The sequence below is a fragment of the Cherax quadricarinatus genome, chromosome 91, assembly GCF_038502225.1.
Source record: "Cherax quadricarinatus isolate ZL_2023a chromosome 91, ASM3850222v1, whole genome shotgun sequence".
NCBI lineage: Eukaryota > Metazoa > Arthropoda > Malacostraca > Decapoda > Parastacidae > Cherax > Cherax quadricarinatus.
This window is the reverse complement of record NC_091382.1, coordinates 4,252,869-4,273,220: the sequence shown is the minus strand read 5'-3', so window position 1 is coordinate 4,273,220 and position 20,352 is coordinate 4,252,869. Positions and strand designations below refer to the sequence as shown.

Sequence of the window (20,352 nt, the reverse complement as noted above, 5' to 3'; positions counted from 1 at the left end):
AAAATATTTTTCAAATGCTGCTGCAAAGTCTGCAAATTAGAAGGTTTAGTGAAGCCAGTCAGTTTCAAATACGTTCCACAACCAGATCACTGATGCCCCTTTAGAGAACATTTAATTCTTTAAATTTTAAACAAAAACTCACAGAAAATATTTAAAGGTTTAATACAATTTGGATTTAAAAAATCTTATGTTCCAAAGGTATTAACCATGCAAAACATAATACAGCATAAAAAAAATTAAATACTATATATTCATTAAAAAAACACACCTCATCCTGCATGCCAGAGCGTCTTGTTTCTGCATCTTTGTAAGAGCGGTAGAAGCAGGAACGGAAGAATCCACGTTCTACTGTAGACAGGTTCATAATGACAGAATCTTCTTGATTGTAGCCGGTGTAACATGCAATGCCAACAATGGAGTTGATCCCTGCACACAGAAATAAGCGAAGGTAAGGCAAAGGAGGGAAATTATGCAACTATGGTACATACGTTTGTGACTTTACAAATGGTATACAGTAAGAAGTGACCATAAGGCAACATCTGAGAGGATTATCAAAATTATTTTTTTTTTCTAACACAATGGCTGTCTCCCATCAAGGTAGGCTGACTCGAAAAAGAAACACTTTCACCAACATTCACACTATCACTGTCTTCCCTGAGGCAAGAGAAGTGTAAAAATCTAAACTGTTTTCTATAAACCAACTTGCTGTTATAATAAGTGGATAAAGAATATGCAAATCCAAGGAAATCTGAAAATAAATGGTTGTCAGAACCATACCGATACATACCTGCAGGCAATTCTCGGAAGCGCAGGTATTCCATGGAACGTGTGGTAACTAGCGGCTTCTGAGGGTAGAACAGCACATGTGCAAGGGTGTCCATCCTCACGTGGAAATTTGTAATATACACACCCATCGCCTGCTTACCCATAGCACTCTGTAGAGTACACAAACATATGGTTTGTTCTAATTTCTTGACTGTTTTGCTAATAAAAGGACAATGTTCATACATCTACTGGTAATGAGACTGGCTAATATATCATACTGACAATATATATATGGTATTAAGAGGTAGATGGGAAAAGAGGAAAATAGCAACAACAAGCAAAAGGGAGGTGAAAGTGTATAAACTAAGGGAGGAGGAAGTTCGGGTGAGATATAAGCAACTATTGGCAGAATGGTGGGCTGGTGCAAGTATGAGTAGTGGGGGGGAAGGGGGGTTGAAGAGGGTTGGAATAGTTTTAAAAATGCAGTATTAGAATGTGAGGCAGAAGTTTGTGGTTATAGGAGAGTGGGTGCAGGAGGAATGAGGAGTGATTGGTGAAATGATGAAGTAAAGCGTGTGATAAAAGAGAAAAAGTTAGCTTATGAGAGGTTTTTACAAAGCAGAAGTGTTATAAGAAGAGTAGAGTATATGGAGAGTAAAAAAAATGTGAAGAGAGTGGTGAGAGAGTGCAAAAGGAGAGCAGATGAGAGAGTAGGAGAGGCACTGTCAAGAAATTTTAATGAAAATAAGAAAAAATTTTGGAGTTAAACAAGTTAAGAAAGCCACGAGAACGAATGGATTTGTCAGTTAAAAACTGAGTAGAGGAGTTAGTAGATGGGGATTGGGAGGTTTTGTGTAGATGGCGAGAATATTTTGAGGAACTTTTAAATGGCGACAAAGAAAGGGAAGCGGTAATTTCATGCACTTGCCAGGGAGGTATACCATCTTTTAGGAGTGAAGAAGAACAGGATTTGAGTGTGGGGGAGGTGCGTGAGGCATTACGTAGAATGAAAGGGGAAAAAGCAGCTGGAACTGACGGAATTATGACAGAAATGTTAAAAGCAGGGGGGGATATAGTGTTGGAGTGGTTGGTATTTTTGTTTAATAATGAATGAAAGAGGGGAAGGTACCTAGGGATTGGCAGAGAGCATGTATAGTCCCTTTATATAACTGGGTTGCTTAAATGTGCGTGGATGTAGTGCGGATGACAAGAAACAGATGATTGCTGATGTTATGAATGAAAAGAATTTGGATGTCCTGGCCCTAAGCGAAACAAAGCTGAAGGGGGTAGGAGAGTTTCAGTGGGGGGAAATAAATGGGATTAAATCTGGAGTATCTGAGAGAGTTAGAGCAAAGGAAGGGGTAGCAGTAATGTTAAATGATCAGTTATGGAAGGAGAAAAGAGAATATGAATGTGTAAATTCAAGAATTATGTGGATTAAAGTAAAGGTTGGATGCGAGAAGTGGGTCATAATAAGCGTGTATGCACCTGGAGAAGAGAGGAATGCAGAGGAGAGAGAGAGATTTTGGGAGATGTTAAGTGAATGTATAGGAGCCTTTGAACCAAGTGAGAGAGTAATTGTGGTAGGGGACTTGAATGCTAAAGTAGGAGAAACTTTTAGAGAGGGTGTGGTAGGTAAGTTTGGGGTGCCAGGTGTAAATGATAATGGGAGCCCTTTGATTGAACTTTGTATAGAAAGGGGTTTAGTTATAGGTAATACATATTTTAAGAAAAAGAGGATAAATAAGTATACACGATATGATGTAGGGCGAAATGACAGTAGTTTGTTGGATTATGTATTGGTAGATAAAAGACTGTTGAGTAGACTTCAGGATGTACATGTTTATAGAGGGGCCACAGATATATCAGATCACTTTCTAGTTGTAGCTACACTGAGAGTAAAAGGTAGATGGGATACAAGGAGAATAGAAGCATCAGGGAAGAGAGAGGTGAAGGTTTATAAACTAAAAGAGGAGGCAGTTAGGGTAAGATATAAACAGCTATTGGAGGATAGATGGGCTAATGAGAGCATAGGCAATGGGGTCGAAGAGGTATGGGGTAGGTTTAAAAATGTAGTGTTAGAGTGTTCAGCAGAAGTTTGTGGTTACAGGAAAGTGGGTGCAGGAGGGAAGAGGAGCGATTGGTGGAATGATGATGTAAAGAGAGTAGTAAGGGAGAAAAAGTTAGCATATGAGAAGTTTTTACAAAGTAGAAGTGATGCAAGGAGGGAAGAGTATATGGAGAAAAAGAGAGAAGTTAAGAGAGTGGTGAAGCAATGTAAAAAGAGAGCAAATGAGAGAGTGGGTGAGATGTTATCAACAAATTTTGTTGAAAATAAGAAAAAGTTTTGGAGTGAGATTAACAAGTTAAGAAAGCCTAGAGAACAAATGGATTTGTCAGTTAAAAATAGGAGAGGAGAGTTATTAAATGGAGAGTTAGAGGTATTGGGAAGATGGAAGGAATATTTTGAGGAATTGTTAAATGTTGATGAAGATAGGGAAGCTGTGATTTCGTGTATAGGGCAAGGAGGAATAGCATCTTGTAGGAGTGAGGAAGAGCCAGTTGTGAGTGTGGGGGAAGTTCGTGAGGCAGTAGGTAAAATGAAAGGGGGTAAGGCAGCCGGGATTGATGGGATAAAGATAGAAATGTTAAAAGCAGGTGGGGATATAGTTTTGGAGTGGTTGGTGCAATTATTTAATAAATGTATGGAAGAGGGTAAGGTACCTAGGGATTGGCAGAGAGCATGCATAGTTCCTTTGTATAAAGGCAAAGGGGATAAAAGAGAGTGCAAAAATTATAGGGGGATAAGTCTGTTGAGTGTACCTGGTAAAGTGTATGGTAGAGTTATAATTGAAAGAATTAAGAGTAAGACGGAGAATAGGATAGCAGATGAACAAGGAGGCTTTAGGAAAGGTAGGGGGTGTGTGGACCAGGTGTTTACAGTGAAACATATAAGTGAACAGTATTTAGATAAGGCTAAAGAGGTCTTTGTGGCATTTATGGATTTGGAAAAGGCGTATGACAGGGTGGATAGGGGGGCAATGTGGCAGATGTTGCAAGTGTATGGTGTAGGAGGTAGGTTACTGAAAGCAGTGAAGAGTTTTTACGAGGATAGTGAGGCTCAAGTTAGAGTATGTAGGAAAGAGGGAAATTTTTTCCCAGTAAAAGTAGGCCTTAGACAAGGATGTGTGATGTCACCGTGGTTGTTTAATATATTTATAGATGGGGTTGTAAGAGAAGTAAATGCGAGGGTCTTGGCAAGAGGCGTGGAGTTAAAAGATAAAGAATCACACACAAAGTGGGAGTTGTCACAGCTGCTCTTTGCTGATGACACTGTGCTCTTGGGAGATTCTGAAGAGAAGTTGCAGAGATTGGTGGATGAATTTGGTAGGGTGTGCAAAAGAAGAAAATTAAAGGTGAATACAGGAAAGAGTAAGGTTATGAGGATAACAAAAAGATTAGGTGATGAAAGATTGAATATCAGATTGGAGGGAGAGAGTATGGAGGAGGTGAACGTATTCAGATATTTGGGAGTGGACGTGTCAGCGGATGGGTCTATGAAAGATGAGGTGAATCATAGAATTGATGAGGGAAAAAGAGTGAGTGGTGCACTTAGGAGTCTGTGGAGACAAAGAACTTTGTCCTTGGAGGCAAAGAGGGGAATGTATGAGAGTATAGTTTTACCAACGCTCTTATATGGGTGTGAAGCGTGGGTGATGAATGTTGCAGCGAGGAGAAGGCTGGAGGCAGTGGAGATGTCATGTCTGAGGGCAATGTGTGGTGTGAATATAATGCAGAGAATTCGTAGTTTGGAAGTTAGGAGGAGGTGCGGGATTACCAAAACTGTTGTCCAGAGGGCTGAGGAAGGGTTGTTGAGGTGGTTCGGACATGTAGAGAGAATGGAGCGAAACAGAATGACTTCAAGAGTGTATCAGTCTGTAGTGGAAGGAAGGCGGGGTAGGGGTCGGCCTAGGAAGGGTTGGAGGGAGGGGGTAAAGGAGGTTTTGTGTGCGAGGGGCTTGGACTTCCAGCAGGCATGCGTGAGCGTGTTTGATAGGAGTGAATGGAGACAAATGGTTTTTAATACTTGACGTGCTGTTGGAGTGTGAGCAAAGTAACATTTATGAAGGGATTCAGGGAAACCGGCAGGCCGGACTTGAGTCCTGGAGATGGGAAGTACAGTGCCTGCACTCTGAAGGAGGGGTGTTAATGTTGCAGTTTAAAAACTGTAGTGTAAAGCACCCTTCTGGCAAGACAGTGATGGAGTGAATGATGGTGAAAGTTTTTCTTTTTTGGGCCACCCTGCCTTGGTGGGAATCGGCCGGTGTGATAATAAAAAAAAAAAAAAAAATATAATATATAAGCTATGGCAGGAAAAGAGGGACTACAAATGTATAAATTCAAGGATTATGTGGAGTAAAATAAAGATTGGATGTGAAAAGTGGGTTATAGTAAGCGTATATGCACCTGGAGAAGAGAGAAGTGTAGAGGAGAGAGAGAGATTCTGGGAAATGTTGAGTGAATGCGTGGGGAGTTTTGAATCATGTGTGAGAGTAATGGTGGTTGGGGATTTCAATGCTAAAGTGGGTAAAAATGTTATGGAGGGAGTAGTAGGTAAATTTGGGGTGCCAGGGGTAAATGTAAATGGGGAGCCTTTAATTGAGCTATGTGTAGAAAGAAATTTGGTAATAAGTAATACATATTTTATGAAAAAGAGGATAAATAAATATACAAGGTATGATGTAGCACGTAATGAAAGTAGTTTGTTAGATTATGTATTGGTGGATAAAAGGTTGATGGGTAGGCTCCAGGATGTACATGTTTATAGAGGGGCAACTGATATATCGGATCATTATTTAGTTGTAGCTACAGTTAGAGTAAGAGGTAGATGGGAAAAGAGGAAGGTGGCAACAACAAGTAAGAGGGAGGTGAAAGTGTATAAACTAAGGGAGGAGGAAGTTCGGGCGAAATATAAGCGACTATTGGCAGAAAGGTGGGCTAGTGCAAAGATGAGTAGTGGGGGGGTTGAAGAGGGTTGGAATAGTTTTAAAAATGCAGTATTAGAATGTGGGGCAGAAGTTTGTGGTTATAGGAGGGTGGGGGCAGGAGGAAAGAGGAGTGATTGGTGGAAAGATGAAGTAAAGGGTGTGATAAAAGAGAAAAAGGTAGCTTACGAGAGGTTTTTACAAAGCAGAAGTGTTATAAGAAGAGCAGAGTATATGGAGAGTAAAAGAAAGGTGAAGAGAGTGGTGAGAGAGTGCAAAAGGAGAGCAGATGAAAGAGTGGGAGAGGCACTGTCAAGAAATTTTAATGAAAATAAGAAAAATTTTTGGAGTTAAACAAGTTAAGAAAGCCTAGGGAAAGTATGGATTTGTCAGTTAAAAACAGAGTAGGGGAGTTAGTAGATGGGGAAAGGGAGGTATTAGGTAGATGGTGAGAATATTTTGAGGAACTTTTAAATGTTGAGGAAGAAAGGGAAGCGGTAATTTCATGCACAGGCCAGGGAGGTATACCATCTTTTAGGAGTGAAGAAGAGCAGAATGTAAGTGTGGTGGAGGTACGTGAGGCATTACGTAGAATGAAAGGGGGTAAAGCAGCTGGAACTGATGGGATCATGACAGAAATGTTAAAAGCAGGGGGGGATATAGTGTTGGAGTGGTTGGTACTTTTGTTTAATAAATGTATGAAAGAGGAGAAGGTACCTAGGGATTGGCGGAGAGCATGTGTAGTCCCTTTATATAAAGGGAAGGGGGACAAAAGAGATTGTAAAAATTATAGAGGAATAAGTTTACTGAGTATACCAGGAAAAGTATTCGGTAGGGTTATAATTGAAAGAATTAGAGGTAAGACAGAATGTAGGATTGCGGATGAGCAAGGAGGCTTCAGAGTGGGTAGGGGATGTGTAGATCAAGTGTTTACATTGAAGCATATATGTGAACAGTATTTAGATAAAGGTAGGGAAGTTTTTATTGCATTTATGGATTTAGAAAAAGCATATGATAGAGTGCATAGAGGAGCAATGTGGCAGATGTTGCAAGTATATGGAATAGGTGGTAAGTTACTAAATGCTGTAAAGAGCTTTTATGAGGATAGTGAGGCTCAGGTTAGGGTGTGTAGAAGACAGGGAGAGTACTTCCCGGTAAAAGTAGATCTTAGACAGGGATGTGTAATGTCACCATGGTTGTTTAATATATTTATAGATGGGGTTGTAAAAGAAGTAAATGCTAGGGTGTTCGGGAGAGGGGTGGGATTAAATTATGGGGAATCAAATACAAAATGGGAATTGACACAGTTACTTTTTGCTGATGATACTGTGCTTATGGGAGATTCTAAAGAAAAATTGCAAAGGTTAGTGGATGAGTTTGAGAATGTGTGTAAAGGTAGAAAGTTGAAAGTGAACATAGAAAAGAGTAAGGTGATGAGGGTATCAAATGATTTAGATAAAGAAAAATTGGATATCAAATTGGGGAGGAGTATGGAAGAAGTGAACGTTTTCAGATACTTGGGAGTTGACGTGTCGGCGGATGGATTTATGAAGGATGAGGTTAATCATAGAATTGATGAGGGAAAAAAGGTGAGTGGTGCGTTGAGGTATATGTGGAGTCAAAAAAACGTTATCTATGGAGGCAAAGAAGGGATGTATGAAAGTATAGTAGTACCAACACTCTTATATGGATGTGAAGCTTGGGTGGTAAATGCAGCAGCGAGGAGACGGTTGGAGGCAGTGGAGATGTCCTGTCTAAGGGCAATGTGTGGTGTAAATATTATGCAGAAAATTCGGAGTGTGGAAATTAGGAGGAGTGGAGTTAATAAAAGCATTAGTCAGAGGGCAGAAGAGGGGTTGTTGAGGTGGTTTGGTCATTTAGAGAGAATGGATCAAAGTAGAATGACATGGAAAGCATATAAATCTATAGGGGAAGGAAGGAGGGGTAGGGGTCGTCCTCGAAAGGGTTGGAAAGAGGGGGTAAAGGAGATTTTGTGGGCGAGGGGCTTGGACTTCCAGCAAGCATGCATGAGCATGTTAGATAGGAGTGAATGGAGACGAATGATACTTGGGACCTGACGATCTGTTGGAGTGTGAGCAGGGTAATATTTAGTGAAGGGATTCAGGGAAACCGGTTATTTTCATATAGTTGGACTTGAGTCCTGGAAATGGGAAGTACAATGCCTGCACTTTAAAGGAGGGGTTTGGGATATTGGCAGTTTGGAGGGATATGTTGTGTATCTTTATACGTATATGCTTCTAAACTGTTGTATTCTGAGCACCTCTGCAAAAGCAGTGATAATGTGTGAGTGTGGTGAAAGTGTTGAATGATGATGAAAGTATTTTCTTTTTGGGGATTTTCTTTCTTTTTTGGGCCACCCTGCCTCGGTGGGAGACGGCCGACTTGTTGAGAAAAAAAAAAAAAATTGCAATTATCTTAATACAAGGTTAAAGGTTATGGTATCTAAAAAAAAATTCTGTAAATGTTGAAATTACCCAAGGAGCACAAACCACTGAGCTTCTACCTGAGCACATAATGGTCTTATTTCTGGTGCAATTACTTCCTCATTGAAAACAACAATTCTTAGTAGAATTTTGTCTTTCTACCAGAGCTGGGCTGGGCTGTGGGAGAAGGGAAACCATAGGAACTCTTCAAATGTATATCTAGTCAGGATCATTTGTATGTTATGTTTACACCATTCTAAGCAAAAAAGTACAATTTCTCTCATATGACCTGACTTGTTAGAAAACCTTGAACCCTTTATATTCAGTGAGTTCCTTTATGTGAGCTTGTACCTTGCTTTAAATTCTTGTAATCTGCACTATCTACCATGTTCCTATTCTTGTAGGACCTAATTTCAGTGTGTATATTAAATAACCGGTTCCTCCTGGAATTTCCAGATGTAAATTGTATACTTTTCTTAGAATCATTCAAGCTAGTATATTAGATCATACATACAAATTAAGTTCATCAGCTTGTCTGTATTACAGTACAGTATATACAGTACCTTTGATCTAATGATGCTTGTCCAACACAGCAATATAGTGGAATCTTGACACAGAGGATATCTTTACTACTAACCTCTGGCCCACCTTATGAACATGAACTACTTTTACTAGTGGGTGTTGCCCACCTTTGACTACATTAACTGCTGCATCTCTCCACCCCATTCACTTATCACACTATAAAAGTCTCTATCATATGTATGCATTAGATTGGATAAAACCTGCTGTACAGGCAAAACATCTCTCCAATAAAGATACCCAGATGACTGTGCACTATATCTATGCAGTACAATGACTTTTGAATTTTTCAGATTGAACATTTAATGTAAGGCTGCATCACTTCGTACAAAATGCTTTCCCTAATCAGGTAAAACGAAGATCAGAGCTTAAATGACATGGCAAGAAATACCAGGGTACAGTTACTGGATAATTAGGATTAGCACATTTGAGTACCAGACAGAACTTACTTGGTAAGTGTTACGAGGAGACTGGTTGTGATCAGGGAAGGGAATAATAGAGGCACACACTCCAAGGACCATGGCAGGGTGGATCTCACAGTGAGTGTAGGTGTTACAGTACGTCTTTTCTTCTTCCACTCCCAGATCCTCGAGAGACATTGCTATCATGATGGTCTCTTCCTCAGAGCAGTCAATGTACTCCACTACTCCACTCGCTACAAGATCTTGCCAACTGAATAATAATTATTTTATAATTTGTTAATACTGTAAATAACAGGAAATAGTTTTATAATTAAATATTTTCCTGGAAACCTTTACTACACTTTGCAAGTTCTCTCATCAATTTTGAAATCAGTGCAAAATTATAGAAATAAAAATACAACAAATGCAATACAGTGAAACTTAAAATTATTCTGTCTTAGAATCCCAATTACAGTCAACAACCAACTTTGGATAGTTATCACTTCTGACTGGCTAAATATGCACAAGTTATTTAATCTCTAGGAAAGTGAACTTTATTTTCAAAGACTAATAATTTGAATTCTTCTTTTTTCAATGTATTATCTTTTTTTTTTTTCTACTAGTTAATTCCATTTCCCAAAATGGCATAAAATTTATAGTTCTAACAGAAACACTCCCAAGCATACTTGAGAAAGAACATTAAGTGATAACATTGAGAAAAGGGAAACACACAAAGTGACGGGGATAATAAGCATGGGCCAGTACTAAAGACTTAAAGGGAGAAATCAGAGAAAACTATCAATGATAGAAATGTCTAAAAGGAAGTGAGAGAATCTTGGTGGAACTTTATACAATGAAAGTAACAAGACCAGAAGGCTGAAATACAATGAAAAGCACTCGCACTGAAGGAAAAACAACTGGAATTATTCTTATTACAGTCACAAGGAAGCAATACAGCTGGAAGTTAGTAAACATTATACAAATATTCAAGAAGACCCTAAAGATCATAAGAATGGAGGAACACTTCAACAGGCCTTATCTTCCTGGAGGAACAAAAATTACTATAGGGTAAACAGGGATAAGTTGTCACCAGGGATGTAGCAAGAAAGGGGCATGGGTGATAACTACACTCCCAAATGAGCCACAAGGATAACAAAGTATTTTTTTTCAACATAATGGAAAAAAAGTGAAAAGAGTTAAGCAATGATGCAGGCAAATATATTTACCTGTCTTACCTATTTTATCCAGGCAAAGGAATGCATTTATATTATAATCATACCTGAAATTGTTATACTCTCTCTCCTTAAGCAAGTCAATGTGTCTTTTTTTGAGCAGTAGTTTACCATTTTCCACAACCAGAAGAGGACGACAAATGCGACCAGCATCTGTGTAAATACGTATCTCTCTATCTCTGATGTCTCGAACCATGCACACCTGAATATTAAACAAGGATTATGTGCAAAAGTATTTTTAAGGTAAATTATAGATCGCATGATCTCTTAATGTCAAACCTCTCACCTGGAATCAAGCCAGTGGCCAATTCAGATACTTCAATTAATGTACACAATCTCTGATGGATATAAAAAACTAAGCCTTTCTGTCATTTTCCTGTTCAGTATGCATTTCAATCATCTATAATTGGAAAACCTGAAAAAATGATGTTTACAAAACCACTAACAATTATTACAAAATAAAATGACTGATTGGGGCATTAACCAAGCCCAACTTAGGACTGCGTTGTAGGGTCCATGATATCCAGAATCAACAACAGGTAATAATAATAAAAACTGATTAGCATTTAAAATACTTTTGTACTTTTATGATCAATTCATTGTGATCTGTTTTTGGTATGTCATGTGGGATGTGCTCATCTTTGAGTGAAATGTTTTATGTCTGGTGTGTGATTATTATATTCACACTACTAAAAATGTGTGTTGATTTTGGTGGAATAAGATAGTGATAAGGAGCTCATACTAACATATGGTACCATAAGTGGTGCAGCAAAGGCAGTGTCAAAAGGAGATGAGGCTCATTATTGGTACAGCTGAAGTAGGAGTTACTTTTAAATAATTTTTTTGCACTGCATTTGTCAAAGGAACAATTATCAGTATAAGCTTGTTAAAGGTATTTGTGAACTGATACAGAATAATAAAAGATGGTAAGTTTTTCAGTAATTTTATTTATGCTCAATTTCAATTTTTTTTTTTTTTTTGTTGTTTAAGATATTTTGCAGGACTGTTTTATGAAGGTGGTAGCAGTGGTGAAGAAAAGCAAAATTTAAGACAATTTCTTCCCAGTGAAGTCTTTGTACCACATGCAGATAAAATAATGTGCTGTATCTAACTACATACATTAAGAAAAAAAAAAAGTACACTAATGGAATTAACATTATCTGGTGCACTCCTTTTTCCATTTAGTTTAGTAAAGAATTTGTGCACAACTTAATTCTAAAAATCAAGATAAAAATATGAATTGTCAAAATGAGTCATTAGCCGCAAGTACCAAAATTGTACGAAACAAAGTTAATCCCTAAACATGCTTATGTACCAAAGGGCGGAAGGGGAAGGAATACAAGACATTGAATCTCACCTCAGATACAATGATGTCCATCTGACGCCTAAGTTTACGGAGAGTCATCATGAGTTGCTCTGGGTCACGATGAATGCCAACCCAGCAACCATTAACAAAAATTTTGGTAGCACTGAAACAAATTATTACTTTAAATTAAATTCACTCTTAACTGTGTCTAAATATAAAAACTTAATATATTTATATGGATGTGTCAGCAGATGGGTCTATGAAAGATGAAGTGAATCATACAGTTGAGAGGAAAAGTTGAGTGGTTTACTTAGGAGTCTGTGGAGACAAAGAACTCTGTTCATAGAAGCAAAGAGGGGAATGTATGAGAGTATAGTTATCTCAATGCTCTTAAATGGGTGTGAAGCATGGATGGTGAATGTTGCAACAAGAAGGCTGGAAGCAGTGGAGATGTCATGTCTGAGGGCAATGTGAGGTGTGAATATAATGCAGAGAATTCGTAGTTTGGAAATTAGGAGGAGGTACGGGATTACTAAAACTACTATCCAAAGGCCTGAGGAGGGGTTGTTGAAGTGGTTCGGACATGTAGAGAGGATAGAACAAAATAGAATGACTTCGAGTGTATAAATCTGTAGTGGAGGGAAGGCGGAGTAGGGGTCAGCATAGGAAATGTTGGAGGGGGGGAAGGTAAAGGTGATTTTGTGTGAGAAGGGCTTGGACTTACAGTAAGCATGCGTGAGCGTGTTAGATAGGAGCAAATGGAAGCAAATGGTTTTTAGGACTTGACGTGCTGTTGTAGTGTGAGCAGGGTAACATTTACGAAGGTATTCAAGGAAACTGGGAGGCCAGACTTGAGTCCTGGAGATGGGAAGTGCAGTACCTGCACTCTGAAGGAGGGTTGTTAATGTTGCAGTTTTATAACTTTGTGTAAGCACACCTCTGGCAAGACAGTGATGGAGTGAATGATGGTGAAAGTTCTTCTTTTTCATGCCACCCTGCCTTGGTGGAAGATGGCCGATGTGTTAATAAAAAAAAAATAAAAATATTTGTGATCCTAAGGTATATGTAGACAGAAAAGTAACTCAGCTTAGGTTATAAGATACTGAGCAAAACAAAAATAGGAGGCTACGTAAGTAAATAATGCTGCAATTATTACTACTACTTACTCATCAATTGAAGATGGTGCTATTTCCTCCAAGTTTTCCATGGACCACTCTTCCAAGAACTCCAAGATTGGGGCAGGTTGGGACCCTACAGAGATGTATGACATGAGAGCTAAATTCTTCACCAGACCTACCGCAGCTCCCTCAGGTGTTTCTGCAGGACAGATCATTCCCCACAGAGAGTTGTGCAACTGTCGTGGTTTTGCAAGTTTACCATCTCTACCAATGGGAGAGTTGACACGTCGAAGATGAGACAATGTTGATGCAAACGTCAAACGGTTCAACACCTGAAGAGTGATGACAGTCACTGTCAGATCATTTTAAATTTTAAGACTTTGATTCTTCGTATAGTATGGGATACATGATTGGTTGTTAAATGCCATAAAACATTTCCATATAGAAGTGGGCTCAGGTTAGGGTATGTAATGGAAAGGGACAGCATTGTCCAGCAATAGCAAGGCTCGGAAAGTGATACGTTATATGTGTGTGTGTGTTATATCATGGTGGTTGTTTAATGTACAGTCCAGGGAATTTGGGTCCCCTTCCCCCATACTCTCTTAATGAAAAATAGGGCAGATGTGGTGAAAGACAAATTTGGCTGGCCAACTTTTTTTTCAATCACACTGGTTATCCACTAAGATAAGGTGATAAATAAAAACAAACATGAATTTCTCACCTGAGACACACCAGCTCGTGCCTGATGAGCCTTCTTCTGATCTCCCCAGTTACCAGTGGCAAGAGAATATCGAAGGCCATCTGTAATGAGCTTAGGTTTAACAGCAGCATCCAACCCATATTCTTGACCCTTATCAAGGAGTTTTTGTGCATGCATCCTCACTTCTTTCATCAAATTTCGGAACAATCTGAAATAAAATGAAGTTCAAAGGAAGAATGAAAAACATTTGGAATAAATACTATACAGCTGGTTACAACTAATCAAACTTTTGTTTCACCGACCAAACTGTGATCATGAATGTGTTTCCCTGGGTTAGCCTACCTTGGTGAAGTCAACCAATGTTTAAAAAAAAAAAATTATATATGGAGGCATATATAGTCATTGCTTACATGTTGATAATTATATGTATTCATTATCATACACTCATACATATAACCAACAATATTATTTTATTTTTATTATCACACTGGCCGATTCCCACCAAGGCAGGTTGGCCCGAAAAAGAAAAACTTTCACCATCATTCACTCCATCACTGTCTTGCCAGAAGGGTGCTTTACACTACAGTTTTTAAACTGCAACATTAACACTCCTCCTTCAGAGTGCAGGCACTGTACTTCCCATCTCCAGGACTCAAGTCTGTCCTGCCGGTTTCCCTGAACCCCTTCATAAATGTTACTTTGCTCACACTCCAACAGCACATCAAGTATTAAAAACCATTTGTCTCCATTCACTCCTATCAAACACGCTCACGCATACCTGCTGGAAGTCCAAGCCCCTCGCACACAAAACCTCCTTTACCCCCTCCCTCCAACCTTTCCTAGGCCGACCCCTACCCCGCCTTCCTTCCACTACAGACTGATACATTCTTGAAGTCACTCTGTTTTGCTCCATTCTCTCTACATGTCCAAACCACCTCAACAACCCTTCCTCAGTCCTCTGGACAACAGTTTTGGTAATCCTGCACCTCCTCCTAACTTCCAAACTACGAATTCTCTGCATTATATTCACACCACACATTGCCCTCAGACATGACATCTCCACTGCCTCCAGCCTTCTCCTTGCTGCAACACTCATCACCCATGCTTCACACCCATATAAGAGCGTTGGTAAAACTATACTCTCATACATTCCCCTCTTTGCCTCCAAGGACAAAGTTCTTTGCCTCCACAGACTCCGAAGTGCACCACTCACTCTTTTCCCCTCATCAATTCTATGATTCACCTCATCTTTCATAGACCCATCCGCTGACACGTCCACTCCCAAATATCTGAATACATTCACCTCCTCCATACTCTCTCCCTCCAATCTGATATCCAATCTTTCATCACCTAATCTTTTTGTTATCCTCATTACCTTACTCTTTCCTGTATTCACTTTTAATTTTCTTCTTCTGCACACCCTACCAAATTCATCCACCCATCTCTGCAACTTCTCTTCAGAATCTCCCAAGAGCACAGTGTCATCAGCAAAGAGCAACTGTGACTACTCCCACTTTGTGTGTGATTCTTTATCTTTTAACTCCACGCCTCTTGCCAAGACCCTCGCATTTACTTCTCTTACAACCCCATGTATAAATATATTAAACAACCACGGTGACATCACACATCCTTGTCTAAGGCCTACTTTTACTGGGAAATAATTTCCCTCTTTCCTACATACTCTAACTTGAGCCTCACTATCCTCGTAAAAACTCTTCACTGCTTTCAATAACCTACCTCCTACACCATACACCTGCAACATCTGCCACATTGCCCCCCTATCCACCCTTTCATACGCCTTTTCCAAATTCATAAATGCCCTAAAACCTCTTTAGCCTTACCTAAATACTGTTCACTTACATGTTTCACTGTAAACACCTGGTCCACACACCCCCCCTACCTTTCCTTAAGCCTCCTTGTTCATCTGCTATCCTATTCTCCATCTTATTCTTAATTCTTTTAATAATAACTACCATACACTTTACCAGGTATACTCAACAGACTTATCCCCCTATAATTTTTGCACTCTCTTTTGTCCCCTTTGCCTTTATACAAAGGAACTATGCATGCTCTCTGCCAATCCCTAGGTACCTTACCCTCTTCCATACATTTATTAAATAATTGCACCAACCACTCCAAAACTATATCCCCACCTTCTTTTAACATTTCTAACTAACATTTCGAACTAGCAAGGTGCTTCTGGTTGTGCAATAAAGATGTAGAACTTTGGGCAGGTATCAGAAAGGTACTAAGGAGAGTAATAAATGATAAAAATAATCAAGAAAACAAGGATGACCTCTTGGATAGTCTACCAAAAATATATAAAACATGGGAGCAAGAGATAGTGTATCAAAAAATGCAGAATGTCCATACCACAACAGATGACTCGAAACTATCTAGTCACCCACATAGTGCTAAGCCAGATCCATCCCCCAGTCATAGCACTAATACCCACAGTGCTGGTGCTGGCCCAGGCTCCCCCAGTCATAGCACTAATACCCACAGTGCTGGTGCTGGCCCAGGCCCAGCCGCTGGCCCGGGCCCAGCCGCTGACCCAGACCCAGCCCCAGCCCCAGTGCCGACCCAGACCCAGCCCCCAGCCTTACTCCTAGGGACACTACCAAAACCACCACAAAAACAGTAAATATACTACCATCTAAAACCGTAAATATACAACCATCATTGCACAAGACCGTGGCCCACAGTACAGATGTTGGAGAGGAGTCTCCTCCTTCCTCTACTGGGGAAAGTAGATGGAATCCAGGACGGGGTGGCCCTGGCTTGGATACTGAGGATTATAGTGCAGTCCCAGAACCTGCAGAAATTGACAACACACCTCCCAACAATTCTCAACCAAAGGTGAATTTGTGCAATTATTATGCTTGGGGCATCTGTAAGCATGGAATAACGGGGGAAAAAATGGGACATGCAACTTTGACCATCCCAAAAAATGTAGCGACCTCCTGTCTAAAGGAGTGTGTCGTTCTTCCTGTACTTTCTTTCACCCAAAAATGTGCCACTCCTCGGTCCTCCAGAAGCAGTGTTACAACATCGAGTGCCCTGCATACCATCTAAAAGGGACCAGGAGGCACAGACCCCACAAGACAAACAATAGTAGCTACGACAACCCAACTCCAGGTGATTTTTTAGTGGCAGGAAACGAAAAAAGAAAATGGAAGGAAATAACAAAAATAGTCCACCACCTTGGAGCCTTGTTGGACTGGAGGCGCAGCCAGTGGCCACCCATGGCCCTCCAGAATTACAACTACTGATGCCAATAACAAAATCCCCCCAACAAACACAGAATACAACCTCGTTCATATTTGCTAATATACAGGGCCTTAAGCCATCCACCAACAACAAAATACCTTTTATCAGTGGACTTCTAGAGGAGTCTAATGCAATGTTTGCAGCCTTCACAGAGACTCACACAAAAGATCACTTTGACAGTGAAATATGGATAAGTGGTTACAACCTTTTTAGATGCGACAGAAAAAACAGGCAACAAGGGGGGGTTGGCCTGTATGTCAAAGAGTCCCTTATCTGCACGGAGTTGCTGAACACCACAAATGAGGTAGTTGAAGTTCTATCAATAAAGATCGAGAACCAAAACCTAGTCATCGTGGTTGTATACAAGCCACCAGATGCAACCTCACAACAGTTCAAGGAACAGCTACTGAAAATTGATTACTGTTTGGAAAACCTTCCAGCTCCATCCCCAAACATCTTACTGCTTGGTGATTTCAACCTAAGGCATACAAAATGGAAGAATGTAGCAAATAATGTTATAGCTGAAACAATCCCCGGAGGTAGCGCAGATGAAAGGTCACACACACATGAGCTACTAAGTCTCTGCGAAAAACACACCTTAAGCCAGCAGATAGTGGAGCCAACAAGACTAGAAAACACATTTGACCTTATCTTCACAAATAATGAGGACCTGATAAGAGACATAAGAATATCAAAAACAACTAATTCCGATCACAATCTAATCGAAGTCCAGACGTACATGCATAGGGGTCCTGATCAGCAGAATGCATGTACCTGTGAAGGTGTCTTCACAAAATACAACTTCAACAACAAGAACATCAACTGGGACCAGGTAAACCATGTCCTAAATGAAACATGTTGGGAAGATGTCTTAAATGACATGGATCCAAACCAGTGCCTTGAAAGGATCAACTTCCTGGTAGCCGAAGCATGTTCTAGGCATATTCCCCTAAGAAAGAAGAGTAGGAGTAAACTGGAGAGAAAAAGATGCTCCCTCTACAGAAGACGATGAAGAGTCACTGAGCTCCTCAGGAGTGCTAGAATATCTGATACACGAAAGGAGGCGCTGACCAGGGAAGTGGAAACTATAGAACTTAAGCTAAATGACTCTTACAGGAACCAGGAGAGGCAGGAGGAGCTTAAAGCTATTAGTGAAATTGAAAGAAATTCAAAATATTTCTTTTCATATGCCAAAAACAAGGCAAATACCACATCTAGTATCGGGCCCTTACTCAGACAGGATGGGACTTACACAGATGACAACAAGGAAATGAGTGAAATATTGAAATCCCAGTGCGACTCTGTGTTTAGTGAACCACTAATCGGTCTGAGGATCGACGACCCAAATGATTTCTTCATGAATGAGCCTCAAAGCTCCATAAATGTATGCCAGATTTCCGACATTACCCTAACTCCGATAGATTTCAAAAAAGCCATTGACAACATGCCTATGCACTCAGCCCCGGGCCCAGACTCGTGGAACTCTGTTTTCATTAAGAACTGCAAGAAACCCCTCTCGCGTGCCCTAAGTACACTATGGAGGAGGAGCTTGGACATGGGTGAAATTCCACAGTCACTTAAAACAATGGATATAGCCCCACTCCATAAAGGTGGTAGCAAAGCATTAGCTAAGAACTATAGACCAATAGCTCTGACGTCCCACATCATAAAAATCTTTGAAAGAGTGCTAAGAAGCAGGATTGCAAATCACCTGGATTCCCAAAATCTGCACAATCCAGGACAACATGGGTTCAGGGCAGGTCGCTCCTGCCTCTCACAACTACTGGATCACTATGACATGGCCTTGGATGCACTGGAAGAAAATCAGAATGCAGATGTAATATACACAGACTTTGCAAAAGCATTTGACAAATGCGATCATGGCGTAATAGCCCATAAAACACGTGCTAAAGGAATAACTGGGTAAGTGGGGAGATGGATCTTCAACTTCCTAACAAATCGAACACAAAGAGTAGTGGTCAACAGAGTTAAATCGGAGGCTGCCATAGTGAAGAGCTCTGTTCCACAAGGCACAGTACTCACCCCCATCTTATTCCTTATCCTCATATCAGACATAAACAGAGATATACACCACAGCACCGTATCATCCTTTGCGGATGATACTAGGATCTGCATGAGGCTGTCATCTGCTAAGGACGCGGTTAACCTCCAAGAAGATATAAACAAAGTTTTCCAGTGGGCAACGGTAAACAATATGATGTTCAATGAGGACAAATTCCAACTACTCCGTTATGGAAAACTGGAGGAGATAATAACTAGAACAGAGTACAGTGGACCCCCGCAAACCGCACGCATAGCATACCGTACAATCCGCATACCGCTCGCTTTTTTCGCAAAAATTTTGCCTCGCATACCGCCCAAAAACCCGCTCACCGCTCTTCATCCGAGACGCGTCCAATGTGCGGCCTGAGCCACGCTCACATGTTCAGCCGGTGGCATTGTTTACCAGCCAGCCTCCGCGGTAACATCCAAGCATACAATCGGAACAGTTCGTATTATTACAGTGTTTTTGGTGATTTTTTCTGGAAAATAAGTGACCATGGGCCCCAAGAAAGCTTCTAGTGCCAACCCTACAGCAATAAGGGTGAGAATTACTATAGAGATGAAGAAAAAGATCATTGATAAGTATGAAAGTGGAGTGCGTGTCTCCGAGCTGGCCAGGTTGTATAATAAACCCCAATCAACCATCGCTACTATTGGTGGTACAGCTGCTGCTGCTGTTGTACCACCGTCAGCTGCTGCTGCTGTTGTACCACCGTCAGCTGCTGCTGCTGCTGTTGTACCACCGTCAGCTGCTGCTGCTGCTGCTGTAGTACCGTCTGCTGCTGCTGTAGCATCGTCTGCTGCTGCTGTAGCATCGTCTGCTGCTGCTGTAGCATCGTCTGCTGCTGCTGTAGCATTGTCTGCTGCTGCTGTAGCATCGTCTACTGCTGCTGTAGCATCGTCTGCTGCTGCTGTAGCATCGTCTGTTGCTGCTGTAGCATCGTCTGCTGCTGCTGTAGCATCGTCTGCTGCTGCTGTAGCATCGTCTGTTGCTGCTGTAGCATCGTCTGTTGCTGCTGTACCACCGTCAGCTGCTGCTGCTGCTGTAGCACCGTTGTTGGTGTGGCTTATTGAGAATACCAAGAAACAATTAACCCCAGAGGATTTGCCACCCAGGATAACCCAAAAAAGTCAGTGTCATCGAAGACTGTCTAACTTATTTCCATTGGGGTCCTTAATCTTGTTTCCCAGGATGCAACCCACACCAGTCGACTAACACCCAGGTGAACAGGGAAAAATGCCTTGAACTAGTGCTCATATTGGTGAATTTAAAGCCAGCAAAGGTTGGTTTGAGAGATTTAAGAATCGTAGTGGCATACACAGTGTGATAAGGCCTGTTCTGGAAGAAAATGCCAAACAGGACCTACAGTACTCAGGAGGAAAAGGCACTCCCAGGACACAGTGTCTCATCAGTCATTGCTGCATCTTCAATAAAGGTAAGTGTCATTTATTCTTCATTTAGTAGACTAGTACATGCACAATATATAT

The 20,352-nt window shown here is 40.7% G+C and overlaps 1 protein-coding gene across 1 annotated transcript in view; it reads right to left on the bottom strand.

Moving 5' to 3' along the window:
• The window catches only part of Polr2B (RNA polymerase II subunit RpII140), a 42,189-nt gene that overhangs the window by 11,251 nt on the left and 10,586 nt on the right, over positions 1 to 20,352 (bottom strand). The window contains exons 8-14 of the mRNA XM_070104346.1: positions 13,552 to 13,738; positions 12,879 to 13,162; positions 11,764 to 11,875; positions 10,454 to 10,608; positions 9,223 to 9,445; positions 788 to 935; positions 269 to 426 (exon numbers count right to left, since the gene is read on the bottom strand). Coding sequence (XP_069960447.1) covers positions 269 to 426; positions 788 to 935; positions 9,223 to 9,445; positions 10,454 to 10,608; positions 11,764 to 11,875; positions 12,879 to 13,162; positions 13,552 to 13,738 — 1,267 coding nt within the window. The remainder of the gene's footprint in view (positions 1 to 268; positions 427 to 787; positions 936 to 9,222; positions 9,446 to 10,453; positions 10,609 to 11,763; positions 11,876 to 12,878; positions 13,163 to 13,551; positions 13,739 to 20,352) is intronic.